The sequence below is a fragment of the Sphaerodactylus townsendi genome, linkage group LG15, assembly GCF_021028975.2.
Source record: "Sphaerodactylus townsendi isolate TG3544 linkage group LG15, MPM_Stown_v2.3, whole genome shotgun sequence".
In the NCBI taxonomy this organism is placed as follows: Eukaryota; Metazoa; Chordata; class Lepidosauria; order Squamata; family Sphaerodactylidae; genus Sphaerodactylus; species Sphaerodactylus townsendi.
Window position 1 is genome coordinate 7,604,750 of NC_059439.1, and position 18,680 is coordinate 7,623,429.

Consider the following 18,680-nt stretch of genomic DNA (forward strand, 5'->3'; position numbering starts at 1 on the left):
ATCCTAGGGTTGTGATTCAACCATTCGAAGAGTTGCACGGTTGCTTCAAAGCAAAGCCACCGACTACCATCAAACTTACTCCCAAGTAACGCGCGCCTTGGGGCCAACCGTTTTTTTCTAAACTAAAACCTCAACATTCAGGTTAAATTGCCATGTTGGCACTTTGCAATAAATAAGTGGGTTTTGGGGTTGTAGTTTGGGCACTCGGTCTCAAAAAGGTTTGCTATCACTGATCTATGGCCTTCTCTGTAGCAACGCCCTATCTCAGAACTCTTCACTCTGGGAATCTGCTGATTGTTTCTTTCCTGCTTCAGTTCTAGTAGAGCAGGAGTCTGCAACCTGCAGCTCTCCAGATGTTCATGGACTACAATTCCCATCAGCCCCTGCCAGGCCATGCTGTCAGTGGCTGATGGGAATTGTAGTCCATGAACATCTGGAGGGGCTCAGGTTGCACACCCCTGAAGTAGCGCTTTTAGTATAATGCAGGGGTCTGCCACCTGTGGCTCTCCAGATGTTCATGGACTACAAATCCCATACAAATTCCCATGGGAATTGTCGTCCATGAACATCTGGAGAGCTGCAGGTTGCAGACCCCTAGTAGAATGGGAGGGGCTTACAAGCAGTTTTAGGGGCATACAAGCAGTTTTAATTCACTACTATTTACCCTTGATGGTACTTTTAGTGTTTTCCTTTGGGAGTGCTGTGCCATGTTATGATGTTGTTTGTTTGTAAGTAACTTTGAGAGCCTGAATGTACAAGTAGAACAGGGTTCTTAAAGTTTAAATAAAGTTTATTGAAGTAGAACCTCCACATTCAAAAACAGTATCTACGTCTGATCACATCCTGCTGGATTCAAGCCACAAAAAGTGATTGTTACCATTTTGCCTGCAGCTCAGTTTCCTTTGGCTTCTGTCTTGCTATAAATGCAGCAGGCTGGCCAAGATGGATCCTTGCTGTAGAAGAGATTTTACCTCCTTCTGCTGCAGAGTTCTCCTCCAACACTGACCTCCTGACTCTGTTTCCCCCCCTGCACAGGGTACATCCCTAGCTACCTGGACAAAGATGAACAGTGTGTTGTATGTGGAGACAAAGCCACGGGGTACCACTACCGATGCATCACCTGCGAAGGCTGCAAGGTAAAAAGTGTTTTAGAGGGCGCAGGGCGGGGCGGGGGGAACTCAGCCATTGCGTCCCCCCAACTGTTTTGTGGCTCAGCGTGCGCTGTCTGTTCTAATGCCAGACAACCCTGAGGCAACTGTCTAGGACGGCGAGTCATAGAGGGCAGTGCTTTTGCTGCTGGAATCAATGGAAGGCATTTGACCTTATAGCCACAGAGGGCAAATTATGGGAGCAAAGGCTGTGAAGTTAATTGAGTCCATTAAGCTCAGAGTCAGCTCTGTGAAGAGTAGCGTTGCAGGAGCTGAGGAAGAGGTACACCGAGAAGTACAGAAGGGTGGTATGATAGTGGACAGAAGAGTTGAAGGACAGCTTGTTGCCACAATGTACAAAGGACTACTAAGACGAGACTACACATTCAGGGGGAGCAGCTGCCAGAAGTCTTGCATGTCTCCCAGTGATGTTTCTGACTTCATAAAATTTGCCCCATGCATTCTTTGTTTGTTTTCAGATGGCCAACAGCCCTCCCCAAATTCTACAAATCTACTACTTCTTGATTGTGATTGTATCTTCCTCTCCTTCCTCCACAGAAGTTGGGGTGGGTAATGCCTGGGGCTATGATGTATCATCCTATTTTACTTATTCAGAAGCCTCTGGAAAACTTGCTCAAGGCAGCTTACAAAATCAAACATAATAAAAGCATTAAGAAATTAACAATTAAAACACTCAGCACCAAGCAGCATAAAACATTGAGCACCTTCCAATAAGTCTCATGAAACTGTTCTCTGGCTCAACATAGACTTCTAAAAGGGTCAGTCCCTTGACCAATAAGGAACATTTTTATCTGCCTAACGGAGTGTGGAAAATAACCAGTAAGCCTTAAGTGGAAGGGCATTCCATATCAGAGGTGCCACCACTGAAAAGCCCAGTCTCTGTTCATAGTAAAACAGCATAATAAATCCCCACTCTGTGAGGTAGGTTTAGGCTGAGAGTTGGTGATTTGTCTGAGGGAATTTTGTGGCTGATAAGGTACTTGAACGCCCATCCCCTTATTTCAAGGCCAATGTTAGGAATGCCACCCTGGCTCCCCTGGGAGCTTCTGGGGCTGGGCAAGGGGCTAACATGACATCAACACATAGAGCTACATCATTTCTGCCCCCTGATGATTCTTCCACCAGCGCCAGAGGTGAGGGTGGCTGGCTGGGGGCCCATTGGTGGGAGAATGCTCACCCAAAGCAAGCACTTGGCATTCCTAGCCAGTGTGCTAGGGCAGTGATCCCTAACATGGTGCCCACCAGTATGTTTCTTTCCTTCTTTCTCAGAGCAAAAACTGTTCTTAGCTGTCATCTGATTCCTTGGAGGAGGCAGTGTTTCAGAAAAGGCTAGTCTTTGTGTCTTCAGGGAACACCCATCTGTCTCCATCACAGGAGGATGCTGGGTTTGGAACCTCCTATGGTAACCATTTTGTCATTGGCCAAACCTTCCTCCTTCCCGTGAGGCCACCATTTTGTGCTGGCTCACACTTCTGGAAGAGCCCTCAGACTCGACAGGATTGGGGGATTCTTGTGCTCTGGGCTGTATCATACCCAGACATGATATATCTACCTGCTCCAGTGGGCTTATAGTTAACAGGAAAAGGAGAGAGAAACCTAGGCAGTTTCTGCACAAATCTTCTAAGACATTTGTAAAACGTTTTCAGTTTCCTCCTGTGTTTACACTCATCCCTTTGAAACAAATACTGGCCACCATTTTATGATTTTTCATTTTTTTTAAAGTTCTGTGTGGAATTGATGTTTCAATGCTTCATAGCCTCGTCCTGCATTCTGTATGCATTGTATATTCTATACTTTGAAGATTGCCCCCCCCCCAACCAATAAAAGAACAGAGAAATGCTGCAAAGAAACAAGCAAGAGGAAACAGAGTGAGCTCAGAAAATGGCTCCAAGGAGGAAGTTCAGGGAAGCAGAGAAGCGTGGGAAAAGTAGTCAGTAGATTACACCGCAGCTGAAGATGTTTTCAAAATGTTTCAGTCAGAGAATCGTTTTAAAAGAGAATTCATTTAAAACGTTTTGAGGCTGGAAAGAAGACCTTTGGGGGTAAAAACAATGCAGAACTCCATGGAGGAAATATTTTATTTCCTGTCTCAAAATGTTGTAAATGAATTGCGCAGAAAAGGCCAGAGATTGTGAATCAATATACTAAGCAGAAGGGAGAATTGGGAGGCAGTGAATAAAGGAACGGGGAAGATAAGGCAAAGAGATGGGCGAGGAAAGACTTTTCTGAAGAAGACATTCTGGTGGGCAGGATCTGGAAGGAAGAGAAGCTGAATTTTCTTGCAGGTCGAGTGAACAAAGTGTTTGGAGTAGTGGGGTATTGTGTGGTTTCTGGGCTGTATGGCCGTGTTTTAGTAGCGTTTTCGCTTGCATCTGTGGCTGGCATCTTCAGAGGATCTGCTGGTAGTAAAGCAAGTGGAGTAGGTTTGGAGTAGGTTTCCTGGTCCCTTGGTCATGGTGGGGGATCTCTACTCCCGTTGCCCAGAATTTTAACTGATCTCCAGTTGAAAGAGATCGGTTCCCCTGGAGGAAATGGCATCTTCAGAGGATGGACTCTTTGGCATCCCATCCCTGCTGAGGTCATTCTTGTCCCCAAACGGTGCCCTCCCCGGATTCCTCCCCCCAGATCTCCAGGGATTTCCCAACCAAAGAGGCTCCCATTAGAAATCCAGAATGGGAACTCACACATAATGATTTAGCAAGAGCCAACAACCCATTTGCAGACAGCTGGAAATTTTTCCACAGGAAAAAAAAATCATTTCTAAAGATTTACTGTTTTTATAAAGTTGAGAACCGTGATGTTGTTGCCAGTAAAATATTAGGCACGCTTAGCAGTTTCAAAGATGTAATTTATGTTTTTGGGTGACTATCCCTAGGAATTATAAGAGAGATCACATGTATGTTTTATTGATTTGTAAACTTACAGGGTGGGAAGAGAGTGAAACCACAAATGGGTATAATATTATGAATAAAAGATCATGTTATCAATGCACCTAATTCTGCAGGTCAAACTAAAACAAAAAGAAAAATTCTAATTTCAGTGTCTCTTCTCGCATGGAGGAAGGGATATTGTAATCCTTAATCTGATATGAAACTAACAAGCGATGAGGTATCCTGCAAGAATTTAGTGCTGAAACAGATGAGTGGATACCCATGTCCAATCATGAACAGTTCCTTGAAAGTGCTAAAATGAGTATGTCATTAGCTTTCTCTGTGTTCCGGTTTTTCTCCTTAAATTTAAACCCTCTGAAGGAAGTGCATATTAGATTGTCTGTAAATTTATAAGTATTATTCCAGTCAAAAACAATTTCCTCATAAAACATCAAATTTTTAACTACACTTGCTCTGTTTTCCCTCTTAATCAGATGTTTCAGTGTAGTTGTTTGTTTGTTTGTTTACTAAATTTGTGTCCCACTTTCTCTCCAGTGGAGACCCTAAGCAGCATACATGGTTCTCATTTTCACATTTTTTGAAAATGCCTTGCTTATCTGTGGGGAAATTCTCCTACAAAAAACACACTGAAATGACTAGAAATTTCCCAATGGATGCTGTCTCAATGTTTTTTCCGTTATTAATTAATTAATTAATTGGGTTTATAAACCGCCCTCCCCCGAAGGGCTCAGGGCGGTTATCTCTCTCTGCTTCCCCTCTTAGTTCCTGATATCTTCATGCTGGACAGGCAAGCTTCATTGGCCTGTGAGAAAAGACTTTTAAGGCCAATGGCAAAAGAGTTACTGTGAAACAAGGACCATTATGCATGCACTACTTATCCTATGGTTATTTGCTTTGCAGTGGGGTTTTTCCCATTTTTTTGTTTACACAGGGATTCTCCTCCTGCAAAGTGTTCCTAGCCAAAAGAATCCACCGTTTTGCCCACCTGTCACTTCCATGTTGTTTCCATGCATCTTCATTTGGGGAGATTACCTGCCCCCTTTTTCTCCCCTGCTGTCTTTGGTCTACCATTAATTTTCTAGACCAGGTCAATTTCTTGTCAATTTCTGTGGGTCTGTACCTCCAGGGACAGACATTCAGAGTGAAAAATTGTTTAAAAGCCTTTCTGATCGTTTTGAAATGGTGGCCCAAACAGTAGGAAGAACTGCTATAGAGTGGATGAGGGAAGAATACCTAACACGCATGGATCTCCTTTGCTTTCCCTGCAAAGGGATAGAAAAAGTTGCACTTAAACATTTTCGGAGTCTGCATGAATTCTCTGATCTGAGGATGGGGTGACTGCAGAAAAGGACAAAACATGTGCTTAATCAAGAGTCAAGTACAAAGGGAATGTACACTCAAGGCAAAGGAGACCATACAGGTTTAAAAGTCCCAAGAAAGCATATGGAGGAAGGAAGGAAGATAAAATAGCAGAAATAAAATTAGGGCAGACAGTTAGAAGGTGGCTGTGCTGAAAAGTGCTCTTGTATCCCTTTCATTCATGTGTCAGCATGAATGAAAGGGATAGAATTTTCCAGGCAAGTTGATGTGAGACTAAGAATTTGTATTTTATCTCTTTTAATTTTTAATTAAAATGCTGATTATGAATCGGGCACTAGGCATGGTTTACAAAGAGACACCTCTTGTTTTGCCACCCCCTCCCTCCCCATTTGTTCCTGGCAGGAGGCAAGCCTTCCCATCAAGGGTTAGTTCAGGACACTGGGCACCACAGTCCTCAATGGGCATTAGGGGAAGGATAAAGGATGTTTGGGGGGCGGGGAAAGGCTGGCTGAGAGTGTTGCTGGACAGCTATGTTGGGTGTTTGATTAGCAAGAATCCTATTTGGGTGTTCTGGCTATAGTTTGAGAATGTGCTATTCTGGCAGTGGGAATTGCTGAAGTGGTATTACCCTTTTCCCGGCCTGCAGTTTAAAGTGGAGTTTGGGGTCGGGGTACGCAGCTCAGTGCTGGGCAGGGTGTCATTTTTAGTAGATATGTCCCTGCTTCCAGTTTCTCCCAAAACAAGAATAAAAGCCATGTGGAAACTTTTATTAGGACTTATCAGAATGACAGCATGAAAGAAATAGTATGCAGGTTTTTAAGTACTTCAGGATTCTTCATCGGGCTGGATGGTACAAGGAAAAAATTTAAATGGTTTTGGCAGGGAGGGTCAGATGTCCTAGGCCGTGGTCTTAAGATTTTGCCTAGTCAGCATGCTTTGCAAAATGTTAAGCAGGTATGCAGATTTAAAATAGCGCTGGTCTCCAAAGGCAGCCGCTGGCATTCTGGGCAGAATAAGTAAATCAGTGGTCCAAACCCAGTGGTGTAGCTCCAATGGGGCAATGGGGGCGTAACGCACTGAAGCTGGTGCAGCAGAGGAAGCAGTAGCAGGGCGCAGTTGCCAGGGCGCAAGCCAGGGGATCATCAGGGCAACACCGCGTCCCTCGGGTGCAGTTTCCCCTCATTCCGCTCTGTCCAAACCTTTGGCCTTGATTTCTCTACAGACATATGGTAAAGTGTCTCTGTCCATGCCTCGGTATGGATAGAGGGGATATAGTTTACATTTAGAATGTGGGTTTTCCAGGTTGTATGGCCATGTTCCAGTGGTATTTTCTCCTAACATTTCGCCTGCATCTGAGGCTGGCATCTTCAGAGGATCTGGTGGCAGTAAAGCAAGTGGAGTAGATATACCTGTGAAATGCCCAGGGTGGGAGAAAGAACCATTTGCATTTGTTAAAAGGTGCAGTTTGTAAGTGCAATTTGCATGTCTTAAGTGGAATTCCCTTGTTTTAGCATTTGTATGTAACACTGAAGTTGCATAATCAGTTAGTAAGGTCATTTGCATAGCAATTCGCCTTTGCATTGAGGTATTCATTTACAATCCATTGTATTGCTTCCTGCAGAGAGACATCCTGAGTCTGGGCGGTGTTCATTAACCATTGTTTACAATGGTTAATGGTTTTGCCATTGGGTCTTCAGCAAGGATTGTTGCCCACTGACAGAACTGAAGAGGTATTAGGCAGAAGGGACAGCAGGAAGGTTTGGGCCAGAGAACAGATGGGTACACAGCCTGCCTTGCCGATCCCATGTGATTCTGACAGCATTCTCCCCCCATTGCAGGGCTTTTTCCGACGGACCATCCAGAAGAACCTGCACCCGACGTATTCTTGCAAGTACGATGGCTCCTGCGTTATCGACAAGATCACCCGCAACCAGTGCCAGCTTTGCCGATTCAAGAAGTGCATTGCTGTTGGCATGGCCATGGACTGTAAGGGCATTGCGCCCGCTGTGGAGGAATGGGGGATAAGTGGGATGGGGGAGGGAGTCATTGAACCCTCAGATCAGGGACCTTGTGGGAAGGAATGTCACCCGTGATGGATGTGTGTTTGGGAGGGTCAGGGCTGAAGTAGGGTGGTAGGTTAGCATGGTGTGTCTTGAGAGCTCTAAGCCTTGGAGTAGATATCCTAGAATTCGATAGAACTCCGATGGTGGCAACCAGTCAGCTTGCCTCCCCTGAGACCTTTGGGCACGCCAACAGTTATGACATAGCCAGACAGGCCATGAAAACTCTATGGGGAAGGGCGGACAGAGTTGTGGTTGGCTGCGTACAAGGCCCTGCCCTCCACTCACGCCTCCCCATTCTCCGCCGCCCCCTAGTGGTGCTGGATGACTCCAAGAGGGTAGCCAAGCGGAAACTGATCGAAGAGAACCGGGAGAGGCGGCGCAAAGAGGAGATGATTAAATCCCTTCAGCACCGACCGGAGCCAACAGCGGAGGAGTGGGAGCTGATCCACATCGCCACAGAGGCACACCGCAGTACCAATGCCCAAGGCAGCCACTGGAAACAGAAGCGGAAATTTCTGGTAAATTGTGGTAGAGTGTGTGGATTTCTGTTGGGGGATTTGCATTCACCTGATTTTTTGAGAGCCTGTGGGCACATTTGCAGTTCTGATGCTGCATGGTGATGCAGGAACAAAATGGCCGCCATAAGAAACAGAGCCTGACAATATGGCTGCCACAGCTTAACTTCATTCACAATGTGCAGATTCTAGTACTGTAGTGGCAGCTGCTGCCAAAGCAACATTTTTTTTAAATCTGCACAGCCAATCAGAAACTTTGCTGAGCAAAAGCCCTTCTTGGTCCCACACTTCTTAAAGATACTTGGTGGGCTCCAGATGTTAGCAGGTGCCATAGTGTAACCTACTTATCCTTGGCCACATCAATCTCCATTGGAGACTTAGGAAATAATATATGACAGCACCTGTGGCTTAACAAACCAATATGAAATTGCTTGAACAAATTAACAAACTTTTAATCTTAACACAACTTTCTATCATTTAAGAATAAATAATAGTGAATATATAGTGAGTATATATATATACAGCACAACTCAATTGTACAAAATCTTCAGTGCTGTTTTAAGAAAAAAAGCACTCAGAACAGTTTCCACCACTAACAGTGTCCAGTAATGAAAGAATAGCAATAAAGTCCAAACTATTAATCAAGCAGGGCTTCTTTCTCCCATCTGGCCTTCTGCATCTGATGTAGCTGCTGCAGGTCTTCCCTCAATTTGGGCCTGTAAAAAAATAAGTCATTCCCTCAATTAAGCTGCAGGCCTTCCTTCTACTCAGGCCAGATCAATTGAGGAGGGTGGGGCTCTTGCAGTTGGTAATAAGTAAGCAAGCTTACCAACTGCACATGCTCAGTGAGCTTTTATCCCCTGGGCCCTAAGATCCAACAAAACCAAAAAATACTAAAATGGCATGGGTTACATATGAGGCACATGGGCACATATGAGGAGCAGCAGTGGCGTAGTGGTTAAGAGCAGGTGCAGTCTAATCTGGAGGAACTGGGTTTAATCCCCCACTCTGCCACTTGAGCTGTGGAGGCTTATCTGAGGAATTCAGATTAGCCTGTGCACTCCCACACATGCTAGCTGGGTGACCTTGGGCTAGTCACAGTTCGTCGGAGCTCTCTCAGCCCCACCTACCTCACAGCATGTTTGTGAGAAAGGAGGGATATAAATCCAACTCTTCTTCTTCATGTTGGGGACTCCTGTGATATCCAGTTCTACATCTTGAGTATCTTGTCAGATAATGTTTATTTGTTTTATGAAAATGAAATAGTATAAAAGCAATTAAATCCAAACAGCAATACATATTAAAAGCACCGTGAATACAACATAAGGCTTGGGGGGGGGGGTGTCACTGAGGGAACTTTATATGGAACAAGGATGTCTTTACCTGCTGGGGGGAGACCGTGCCAGAAAGGGACTGGGAAGAGAGTTCTGTGGTTTGGGTATCACAGCCAAGAAGGTACCCTCTCGGATTGTCAACCTGCCAATCTCAGAAGACAAGGGCATTGGAAGATGGCCTTAGTGGTCAAGTAGGTTTGTATAGGTGTACAAGGTCATAAGAGCATAAGAAAGAGCCTGCTAGATCAGACCAGAGTCCATCTAGTCCAGCACTTTGCTACTCGCAGTGGCCCACCAGGTGCCTTTGGGAGCTCACAGGCAGGATGTGAAAGCAATGGCCTTCTGCTGCTGCTCCTGAGCACCTGGTCTGCTAAGGAATTTGCAATCTCAGATCAAGGAGGATCACGATTGGTAGCTATAACTGATTTGGTGACAAAAACTTGAAAAAGAAGAACAGTATCTTAACATACAGGAATTAAGAGAGCTGTATCTTAGCTTCTAATTTTTTTTCAAAAAAGCAAGAAACTTGCTTTTTTGAAAAAAAAAATTAGAAGCTAAGATTCCCAGTAAATTCTGTTCTGCAGCCAGTTCTCAGCACCTGCAGAATCACAATAAACACAAAATCATAAAGTGCATAATGTTGCATATTCATTGGTTAATTAATGTGAAGGTTTCCCTCCCATTTGCTTCCCTTAGCACATTTCTTCTGCTGTTTGACTTTAAAATAGTTCTGCTGTTTGACTTTAAAATAGTGAAAAATGTGGGATCCCCCTTCTGTCAGCCATTCCAATTGACTCTGATTCCCACCTGCAAAACTGCAGTTGTGTTTTAAAACTGGCTTCACATTCTGAATGCAGTGGGTCTGGTTTTAAATACGCGCTCTGCTTTGCCATGAAAAAGACATGCTTTGGAATGCAGCAAAAATTGGCTGCTTTTGCTACACTTCAAGCTGTTGGCCTTCACATTTGAAACCACTTTAAATGGGTGGCACCATCTTCACTTTTCCAAGAATTATCTGGTAGAGATTCCTCACCCTTCTCTCCCTACGGACCGTCGCTCTTGCGCCAGCTTCTTTGGAAGGCGTGAGGAGCAATTTGACTTTGTACATGCTTTCCCTCTGCCTGTTTCCACCGTCCAATGCTTAGTTCAAATGCAATTTAGGATAGTTACCCCTTAGTGGTGGGATTCAAATAATTTAACAACTGTTCTTTTGCAAGCACCATTTTAACAACCGGGTCTGCCAAAGTGGTGCGAACCTGCTGAATCCCACCACTGCCCCTTAACCTTCTTTATGTACTCTGTTTTAATTTAGGCAAGATAGTACAGGAGTACAGGAGCAGTGATTATTCCAGATTAATTACTTTAGAGTAAAATCTTTGCACATAAAGTATACATTTGGCTGCTTGAAGAGTAGCAGAATGGATAGAGTTGTGTCTGCTCTTCGCTTCAGCATTCAGTTCTTCCCAGAACGCTACAGATGACACCAAGTCTCTTTCATAGTCCTAACCCCACCCCCCCAGGTTCTCCACAAACACCTTGCAAAATTCATTTTTAAAAAACTAATTATATATATAGCTTTCTCACCTCCCTGTCACCCCAAAAACCCTGCTCCCTTAAGAAAGCTGTTTTCTGCATGCTACAGTCGGAGAGGTTTTCTGGAGGAGGTGGGGGGACAGGCTGTGGCCTATATCAGCACCTGTCTGCTTCTGAATTCTTGTGGTCTGCTCTGCTCTTCCACACAATGGTTTTCGGAGCTGAAGAGCTCCAACCATGGGTGGATGAGGCACTAGGACCAAGTTGATATTGCCTAAACAAAAGGTGACTTCACCTGTACAGAGTAGCTACAATACAGTACGCCCCTCAACAACCAAGCTGACCTCTGTGTGTGTGTGTGTGTACAAGTCACAGCGGACTTATGTGTGTGCTGTCAAGTCACAGCTGACTTATGGTGACCCAGTAGGGTTTTCAAGGCAAGAGATTACCAGAAGTGGTTTGCCATTGCCTGCCTCTGTGTTGCAGAGAGCAGCAGTAGCGTAGTGTTTAAGTGCAGGTGCATTCTGATCTGGAGGAACCGGGTTTGATTTCCCGTTCTGCCGCTTGAGCTGTGGAGGCTTATCTGGGGAATTCAGATTAGCCTGTGCACTCCAGCTGGGTGACCTTGGGATAGTCACAGTTCTTCAGAGCTCTCTCAGCCCCACCTACCTCACAGGGTGTTTGTTGTGGGGGGAGAAGGGAAAGGAGATTGTCAGCCCCTTACAGGAGAGAAGGGAGGGGGGATATCAATCCAACTCTTCTTCCTTGGTGGTCTCCCATCCAACTAACTGGGACCAACCCTTCTTAGCTTCTGAGATGGGACGAGATCAGGCTGGCCTGGCCCATCCCAGAATGCAGGAAACTGTACAAACAAGAACAAGGCACCCTGTGGCTCCCGATTACCCAAGTTAGCAATGGTGACTAAATCCTGCTGAATGCGCTGGGGTTTATGTTTGTCACAACTAACTTGTTCTGTGGGTTCCAGTGGGGCATAGGCCTAGTTGGGGTAATCCACAGGGGAGGTGGTAAGACCAGTTTCTGGGCACTTGAACAGTATGGGGATTCCATCATTTAATCCTTCCTCTGACAGAATGTTCTCTGCACATAGAAAACTATCAAACATAGGTTCTTTGCTAATTTTTTATGTGCAGAGATTATTGTTGTTGTTCATACTTTAGCATTTAATCATACAATCCAGTGAGGGTATAGGGCTGAAAGAGGTGTGTTTTTTCCTCCGCTGCTGTATGTGTATATTAAGTGTTGATCCCGGCATTGTAGTACTAGAGAATGTCGCTGCTTCTTTTCTTTATGTGTCATATATTTCTTTTCCATTAAAACTTGATGTCTGAGAGGCAGACATCTGTCTTCTATGTCTAGTTAATTATTCGTCAAATCATAAAGTCATTTTAAAATCTCTTTTAAAAACTCATTTAAATTGTTTAAAGACACTGCCTATTTTATTTGAACAGGATTTGATGTGCATCTGATCATCAAGCTCTTTGAGTGTGTGCATTTTACTGTGTGTGTGTGTTTATATATTGTGTGTTGGTGTGTACACACATTGTTCTAAATATTGTAATTCCAATACAAAGCAGTGTGTTTATACATTGCTTGCAAAAAGCCTTCTTAAAGGTTGATCTTTTAATTCAGTGTGCCATAAAAGGATCCGGGAGTTGCAGGTTTGACTAAAACGGAGGAGAGAAGGACAATGTGAGTTACTTTGGCTTCCCCGTGGGAGAAAAACTGGGTGTATATAAATAAGAACCTCTAAACGCCCAATTAGGGTTTCCCATTCCTTCTATTTATTTGTGGCTTATTTTACTTCTTTTATACCCCACTTTCTTCCTAGCGGGGGGCCCAAAGCCAGCTCACAACATGTTATCTTCTCCATTTTATCATCACTACACCCCTGTGATGTAGGTTGGGCTGAGAGTGTGTGACTGGCCCAAGGTCACCCAGCAAGCTTCTATGACAGGGGATTCAAACCTGGGTCTCCCAGATTCTAGTCTGGCTCTATAACCACTGCACCGTACTGTACATACCTCATGAAAATGCTTGTTGCTGTTAACTGTGTGGTTGAAGGAATGTAACCTGTGTGGTGTAGTAGTTAAAATGGTGGATTAGGATCTGAGAGATCCAGGTTCGAATCCCTACTCTGCTACTTACTGAGTGACCTTGGGCTGGTGACACACTCTCAGCCTACCCACCCCATAATGTTGTGAGATGAACATTGGTAAGCCAATTGGGGTCCCCATTGGAAAGAAAGGGGAAGTATAAATGACGTGTGAGTGGCGTAGTGCCCGGGAGGGGGGGCAACACCCCGGGGCACGGTTCCCCCTCGCTCCACCCCTGTGTGTGTGTGTGTGATTTCCTCCCCAAGGTATTTTCATATAGATTGGCTTTGAGTTTAGAAATTATATTATATCCGTCATCCTAGCAATAAAGGGGACATTTAAGAATGTCCATTTATAGGAAGAGCTCCTTGTTAGATGAATCTAAGAGCTCAGAGTTTAGTTTGTCCATATCGAAATAAATATTCCCCTCCCTCCCATAGCGTAGCCAGTGATCCAGGCCTGCAGAGCGGTTTTTGAAGGGTTAAGCTAGATATGCCGGAGGGACACAGCTGTGACCTCTAGCTCCCTCCAAGGTCAGATGAGCAGCAAACCTTTCGGCCCCATTCCTCTCTCCCCCCCTCCCCATCTTTATTTCTCCCATAGCATAGTATGGATTGTTGGGTTCAGGGTGCCCTCTGCTGTCCACTTTGAGTTGGTGCCAGGGCAGGTCAGGACATAAAGGTCACACAAAGTGGGTAAGGTGGGGGGAGGGAGAAAATCCAAGGCTCCAGCCAGGGTGAAATAATTCTCCAGGAAACATTCTCTCCTGCTGCTCCCTGGCCCCCTCTGGAGCTTTAAAACGTGGGCCCGGGAGCCTGGGGGAGAAGGAAAAGCGAAGGATTGAGCGAACGTTAATTTGCAAACCAGGCCAGAGAGTGCTCTGGAGGTGCTGTGATGCAGGAGCTGAGCCAGCTGGGCTCAGTGAGGTCTCATCCATGCCTAATTGGATATTGCACTAAGGTAATTGTTTGCAAGTGGATTTTCTGGTGTGGGCAAGTCCAATCCAGTTGCGAACGATTGCCATAGAGACAGAGCAATTGCCAGCAAAGTGTGGAGGCAGTTGGCTGGATTGGAGGAAGTCTATCCCCCCACCATGAGCTCTCAGAGGAAGAACAGGGTATCAGGGTCACAAATTTGGGCCAGGGCAAACTTCTTGTAGTGGCTCTGTCATCACACTGTGGAGAGGCTGTAGGTACCCATATCTCAGCCCTCTCTGTAGCAAGTTCGTCCCTCTCATAACTGCACTTAAGGGATAGTACTTTACAGACAGCAGCCGCTGTAAAGATTGACGGGCACTCTGGACATCAGAGAAATTGCATTTGATCCTGAAGGGCAGCTTTAAAAAGCAGGATCAAAGATCCAGGATTCCTCTTAGGGTACATATAAAATATGCAAGAGGGAAAGAGGCCATACTCCTGTTTTGTAAACAGACATATTTCTTTTGTTCTTTGATGCTTGGGAGATGTTGAGCAGTTTTTCTGCACAGTGGTGGAGCTTGAATGAGGAAGATTCACCTACATAGATGAGGTATTGGCCAGTACCTGTGATGTCAGAAGCCCAAGTCCTCACCCCCAAACCCCAGAGCCATTTTGCCAATGTATTTAAAACAAATATATATATATATAAATGTACATACCGTGTTTTTCAAAAGGGGGAAGCAGCCTGCCTGTGGCAGAGGGCGAGACGGAGGTCACGAAGCAGGGAAGAAGCCAGAGTCGTGCTGTGGGTGAAGAACCTGCAGAGTTCGCTTCACTGCACCTGACAAGGGGCTCAGGCCTGCAAAAGCTGCCAAAAACTGTGCCTGGTTTTAGATGCTGAGGGATTTTTGTTTTGGCCGCAACAGCCTAACCTCCTTACAACTGTGGAACTCTTGTTGACTACGTCAGACTTTAGTCTTGAGAGGCAGATGGACTTCAGTGGAAGGTCTCAGTGCACGCACACATACACACACACACACACACACACACTCCAAAAACAATTTCAGGAAACACTGAAGTCTGTATAACTTCAGGAAATAAGTATGTTCATTTATTTGCATAATTGATTCTAAGTGACACTGAATTCTCCCCACCCTAATAGTCTTGGAATGTTGCCAGGATTTGTTTTCAACGCAAGATCCTAGCCCGCATATTCTTTCAGCTTTAAGGACCAGCATCTGGAGCTTATAATGGGAGAAATAGACTTTTTGCATGGCACCAATTTGGGTGTGCACTTATTGCCACTGTTAATGCAGAAGCATTTTCAGCAACAGAACATCTACATGGCAGAATTTTATATGCTTCCCTTGGTATTCACTTGTGCCTACCACTCTCCCCACCCCCATCCAAAATGCCAGCAGTGGCGGAGCAAGGTGAAACTGTGCCCAGGACACACGCGCACCCTGCACCCCTACCGCAGTGCCACCTGCCCCAGAACATCCCTGCCACGCCCCCTCCACGGCCCAGCCGTGCCTCCATCACAGCTCCATCCAGGGCGTCGGCCCCCTCGCCCCGTGGGCACTATGCCACTGAATGCCAGGCTTTGTGCCCATTTTTTTGTCGCTGCTGTATGATGTTATAGTCACTACTAATATTTGTTAAAGCCAGCAAAAAGCTCTATAGCTGTGTTTGTATCAGTAGAGACAGTGGATGGGGAGCGATATTAAGGGTTAAATGGCACTGAAAATCATGGAGGGGTCTGAAAATGTGTGCCTTCCAACCCACGTAGTAGGCAAAGCTGCTTTAACAGAGATCTTTCCAGAAGAGGGGACCAAAGCAGGTTTAGAAAATATCACAGTAAAGATCGGGAATAACTGGAAGGGGTTTCGTGGCAAGGTGGGGGAGATGTCATACACATAGTCATACACACATTCTAGATTTTAAGAAAGCAGATTTCAGTAAGTGTAGAAATCTACTGGGTGCAATCCCGTGGTAAAAAGTACTAAAAGAGTGCATGATGGCTGGGAGTTTCTTAAAAGTGAGATCTTGAGGGCACAATTTCAAACAGTTCCAATGAGGAGGAAAAATGGGAGGTGTCTACAGAAACCAGGTTGGCTGTCTAAAGAACTTTAAACTGAGCCAAGATTTAAAAGGGACATGTACAAGAAATGGAAACAAGGGGAAATCACCAAACAGGCATTCAAATAGCCAGGACGTGTAGAGAGAGAGAAAAGCTAAAGTGCAGAATGAGCTCAGGCTAGCCAGGAAGGTTAAAAACAATTTAAAAAGGCTTTTTTGGTTATGTTCGTAGCAAAAGGAAGAAAAATGTTAGGATAGAGTCACTGCATGGAGGAGATGGCAAAATACTAACAGGGGATGGAGAAAAGACAGAACTACTCTACATCTTCTTTGCGTCAGTCCAAAAAGGAAACACTGCACATCCAGGAGAAAAAGAAACAGAAGATACAGTAGGAGAAATGCAGCACAAAATAAATAAAGAGGTAGTCCAGCAATACCAGCTACTTTAAATGGATTCAAATTTCCAGGGCCTGATGAACTGCATCCCAGGGTATTAAAAGAACTGGCAGAAGTAATCTCAGAACCACTTGTTATAATCTTTGAGAACTCCTGGAGAACAGGAGAAGTCCCAGTGGACTGGAGGAGGGCTAATGTTATCCCCATCTTCAAAAAGGGGGAAAAGGAGGACCCTAATAATTACCGTCCAGTCAGCCTGACATCAATACCAGGGAAGATTCTGGTGCAGATCATTAGACAGATGGTCTGCCAGCACTTAGAAGGGAATACTGTGATCACAAAAAGTCAGCATGGGTTTCTGAAAAACAAGTCATGCCAGACTACCTGGATTTTAGTAAAGCTTTTGACAAGGTGCCCCAAAGTATTCTTGCAAGTAAGCTAGTGAAATGTGGACTAGCAGTGGCATATTTACCTAGGGGACATGGGGTACCCTATGTCCCCAGGCGCCCCCCCCAGTGGAGGGCGTAAAAATTTCAGATTCCTTTGTGTGTGTTTTGTATTTTTTCGTGTTTTTTCAGTTTTCGGCCAGCAGGGGGTGCAGTTTTTAGGCTAGCAGCACCAAAATTTCAGGGATTTTTCAGGAGACCCTCCTGATGATACCACCCATGTTAGGTAAGGTTTGGTTCAGGGGATCCAAAGTTATGGACTCCCAACAGGGGTGCCCCATCCCCCATTGTTTCCAATGGGAGCTAATAGGAGAGGGGGGCTACATCTTTGAGGGTCCATAACTTTGGACCCCCTAAACCAAACTTCACCAAATCTGGGTGGCATCATCAGGAGAGTCTTGTAAAAATACCTTGAAAGTTTGGTGCTGCTAGCTTAACAATTGCACCCCTGACAGCAGGCACCCTCCAAATTTCCCCAGATTCTCCCTTTAAATCCACCCCCTTCAGCATGGACTTAAAGGGAGAATGTGAGGTCCCCAGTTTAAACATTGAAAGTGATGCTGTTTCAGGGTGGGGGAGAATCCACCCCAAAATAGCATCACTTTTCATTTTGTTTTAACTGGAGACCCCAGATTCTCCCTTTAAGGTGGATTTAAAAGAAGAATCTGGGCTCCCTAGTTTAAACACCATTGAAAGTGATGCTTGTTTGGGGATGGATTCCACTGGAGGTGTTTTGTGAGAGATGATGCTGACATTTGTTTGGTAAATGTTTTGCTGGGGGTGATTTGTGAGAGATTTACATGCTTCATACCCACTTGCACTGGCTTGGAGCTGTTTCTCAGGCTAACAACCTACCTCAGAGGGTTGGTGTGAGGACAAAATTAGGAAAGAGAGTTGGTGGGGAGAGAGCCATGTATGTTTTGCTGGGGGTGGGAGGTGTTTTGTGAACTGGTGCAAAAAAATCATTGTTTGGTCATGGTGGGGGAGGGTGGCCACCCATACAAGGGGGGGTGGCAAACTCAGGTTTTGTCCCCGGGCCCCAGTTTGCCTAGATACGCCTCTGTGGACTAGACAATGCTACTATTAGATGGATTTCTAATTGGTTGTCTGATCGAACTCAAAGGGTGCTCATTAATGGCTCATCTTCATCCTGGAAAGAAGTAACTAGTGGGGTGCCACAGGGTTCGTCCTGGACCCAATGCTATTCAATATTTTTATCAACAACTTGGATAATGGAATAGAGGGCATGCTAATAAAATCTGTAGATGACACCAAATTAGGAGGGGTAGCTAATACCCCAGAGGACAGAGTCCAGAGGAGGACAACCAAAATGGTAAAGGGTCTGGAGTCCATGCCCTACGAAGAGAGGCTTAGGGAGTTGAGAATGTTTAGTCTGGAGAAGCGTAGGTTAAGGGGTGACATGAAAGCCATGTTTAAATATTTGAAGGGATGACATATCGAAGAGGGAGCAAGCTTGTTTTGTGCTGCCTCAGAGACTAGGACATGGAGTAACGGATTCAAGGTGAAGGAAAAGAGATTCCACCTAAACATTAGGAAGAACTTCCTGACCATCAGGGCTGTTTGACAGTGGAATTCACTGCCTCGGAGAGTGGTGGAGTCTCCTTTGGAGGTTTTTAAACAGAGGCTGGCTGAGCATATGTCGGGAGTGCTTTGATTGTGTGTTCCTGCATTTCAGGGGGTTGGACTTGATGGCCCTTGGGTCTCTTCCAACTCTATGATTCTATGTATCTAAAAACAACGCTCACATATGAGAGGAAAGGCAAAAGAAAATCACCCTAAAAAAAGACCTGTTTATGTTCACAATTTCAAGCGCCTATGTGCCAAACACTTGGCCGAATTGAAAAAGCAAGTCCTAAATTGTTAAGTGTCAAAATGAATCATT

The 18,680-nt window shown here is 45.1% G+C and overlaps 1 protein-coding gene across 1 annotated transcript in view; it reads left to right on the plus strand.

Moving 5' to 3' along the window:
- The window catches only part of THRA (thyroid hormone receptor alpha), a 187,478-nt gene that overhangs the window by 155,816 nt on the left and 12,982 nt on the right, over nucleotides 1-18,680 (plus strand). Inside the window, exons 4-6 of the mRNA XM_048517822.1 lie at nucleotides 1,036-1,136; nucleotides 7,219-7,366; nucleotides 7,756-7,961. Of these exons, the coding sequence (XP_048373779.1) occupies nucleotides 1,036-1,136; nucleotides 7,219-7,366; nucleotides 7,756-7,961 (455 nt within the window). The remainder of the gene's footprint in view (nucleotides 1-1,035; nucleotides 1,137-7,218; nucleotides 7,367-7,755; nucleotides 7,962-18,680) is intronic.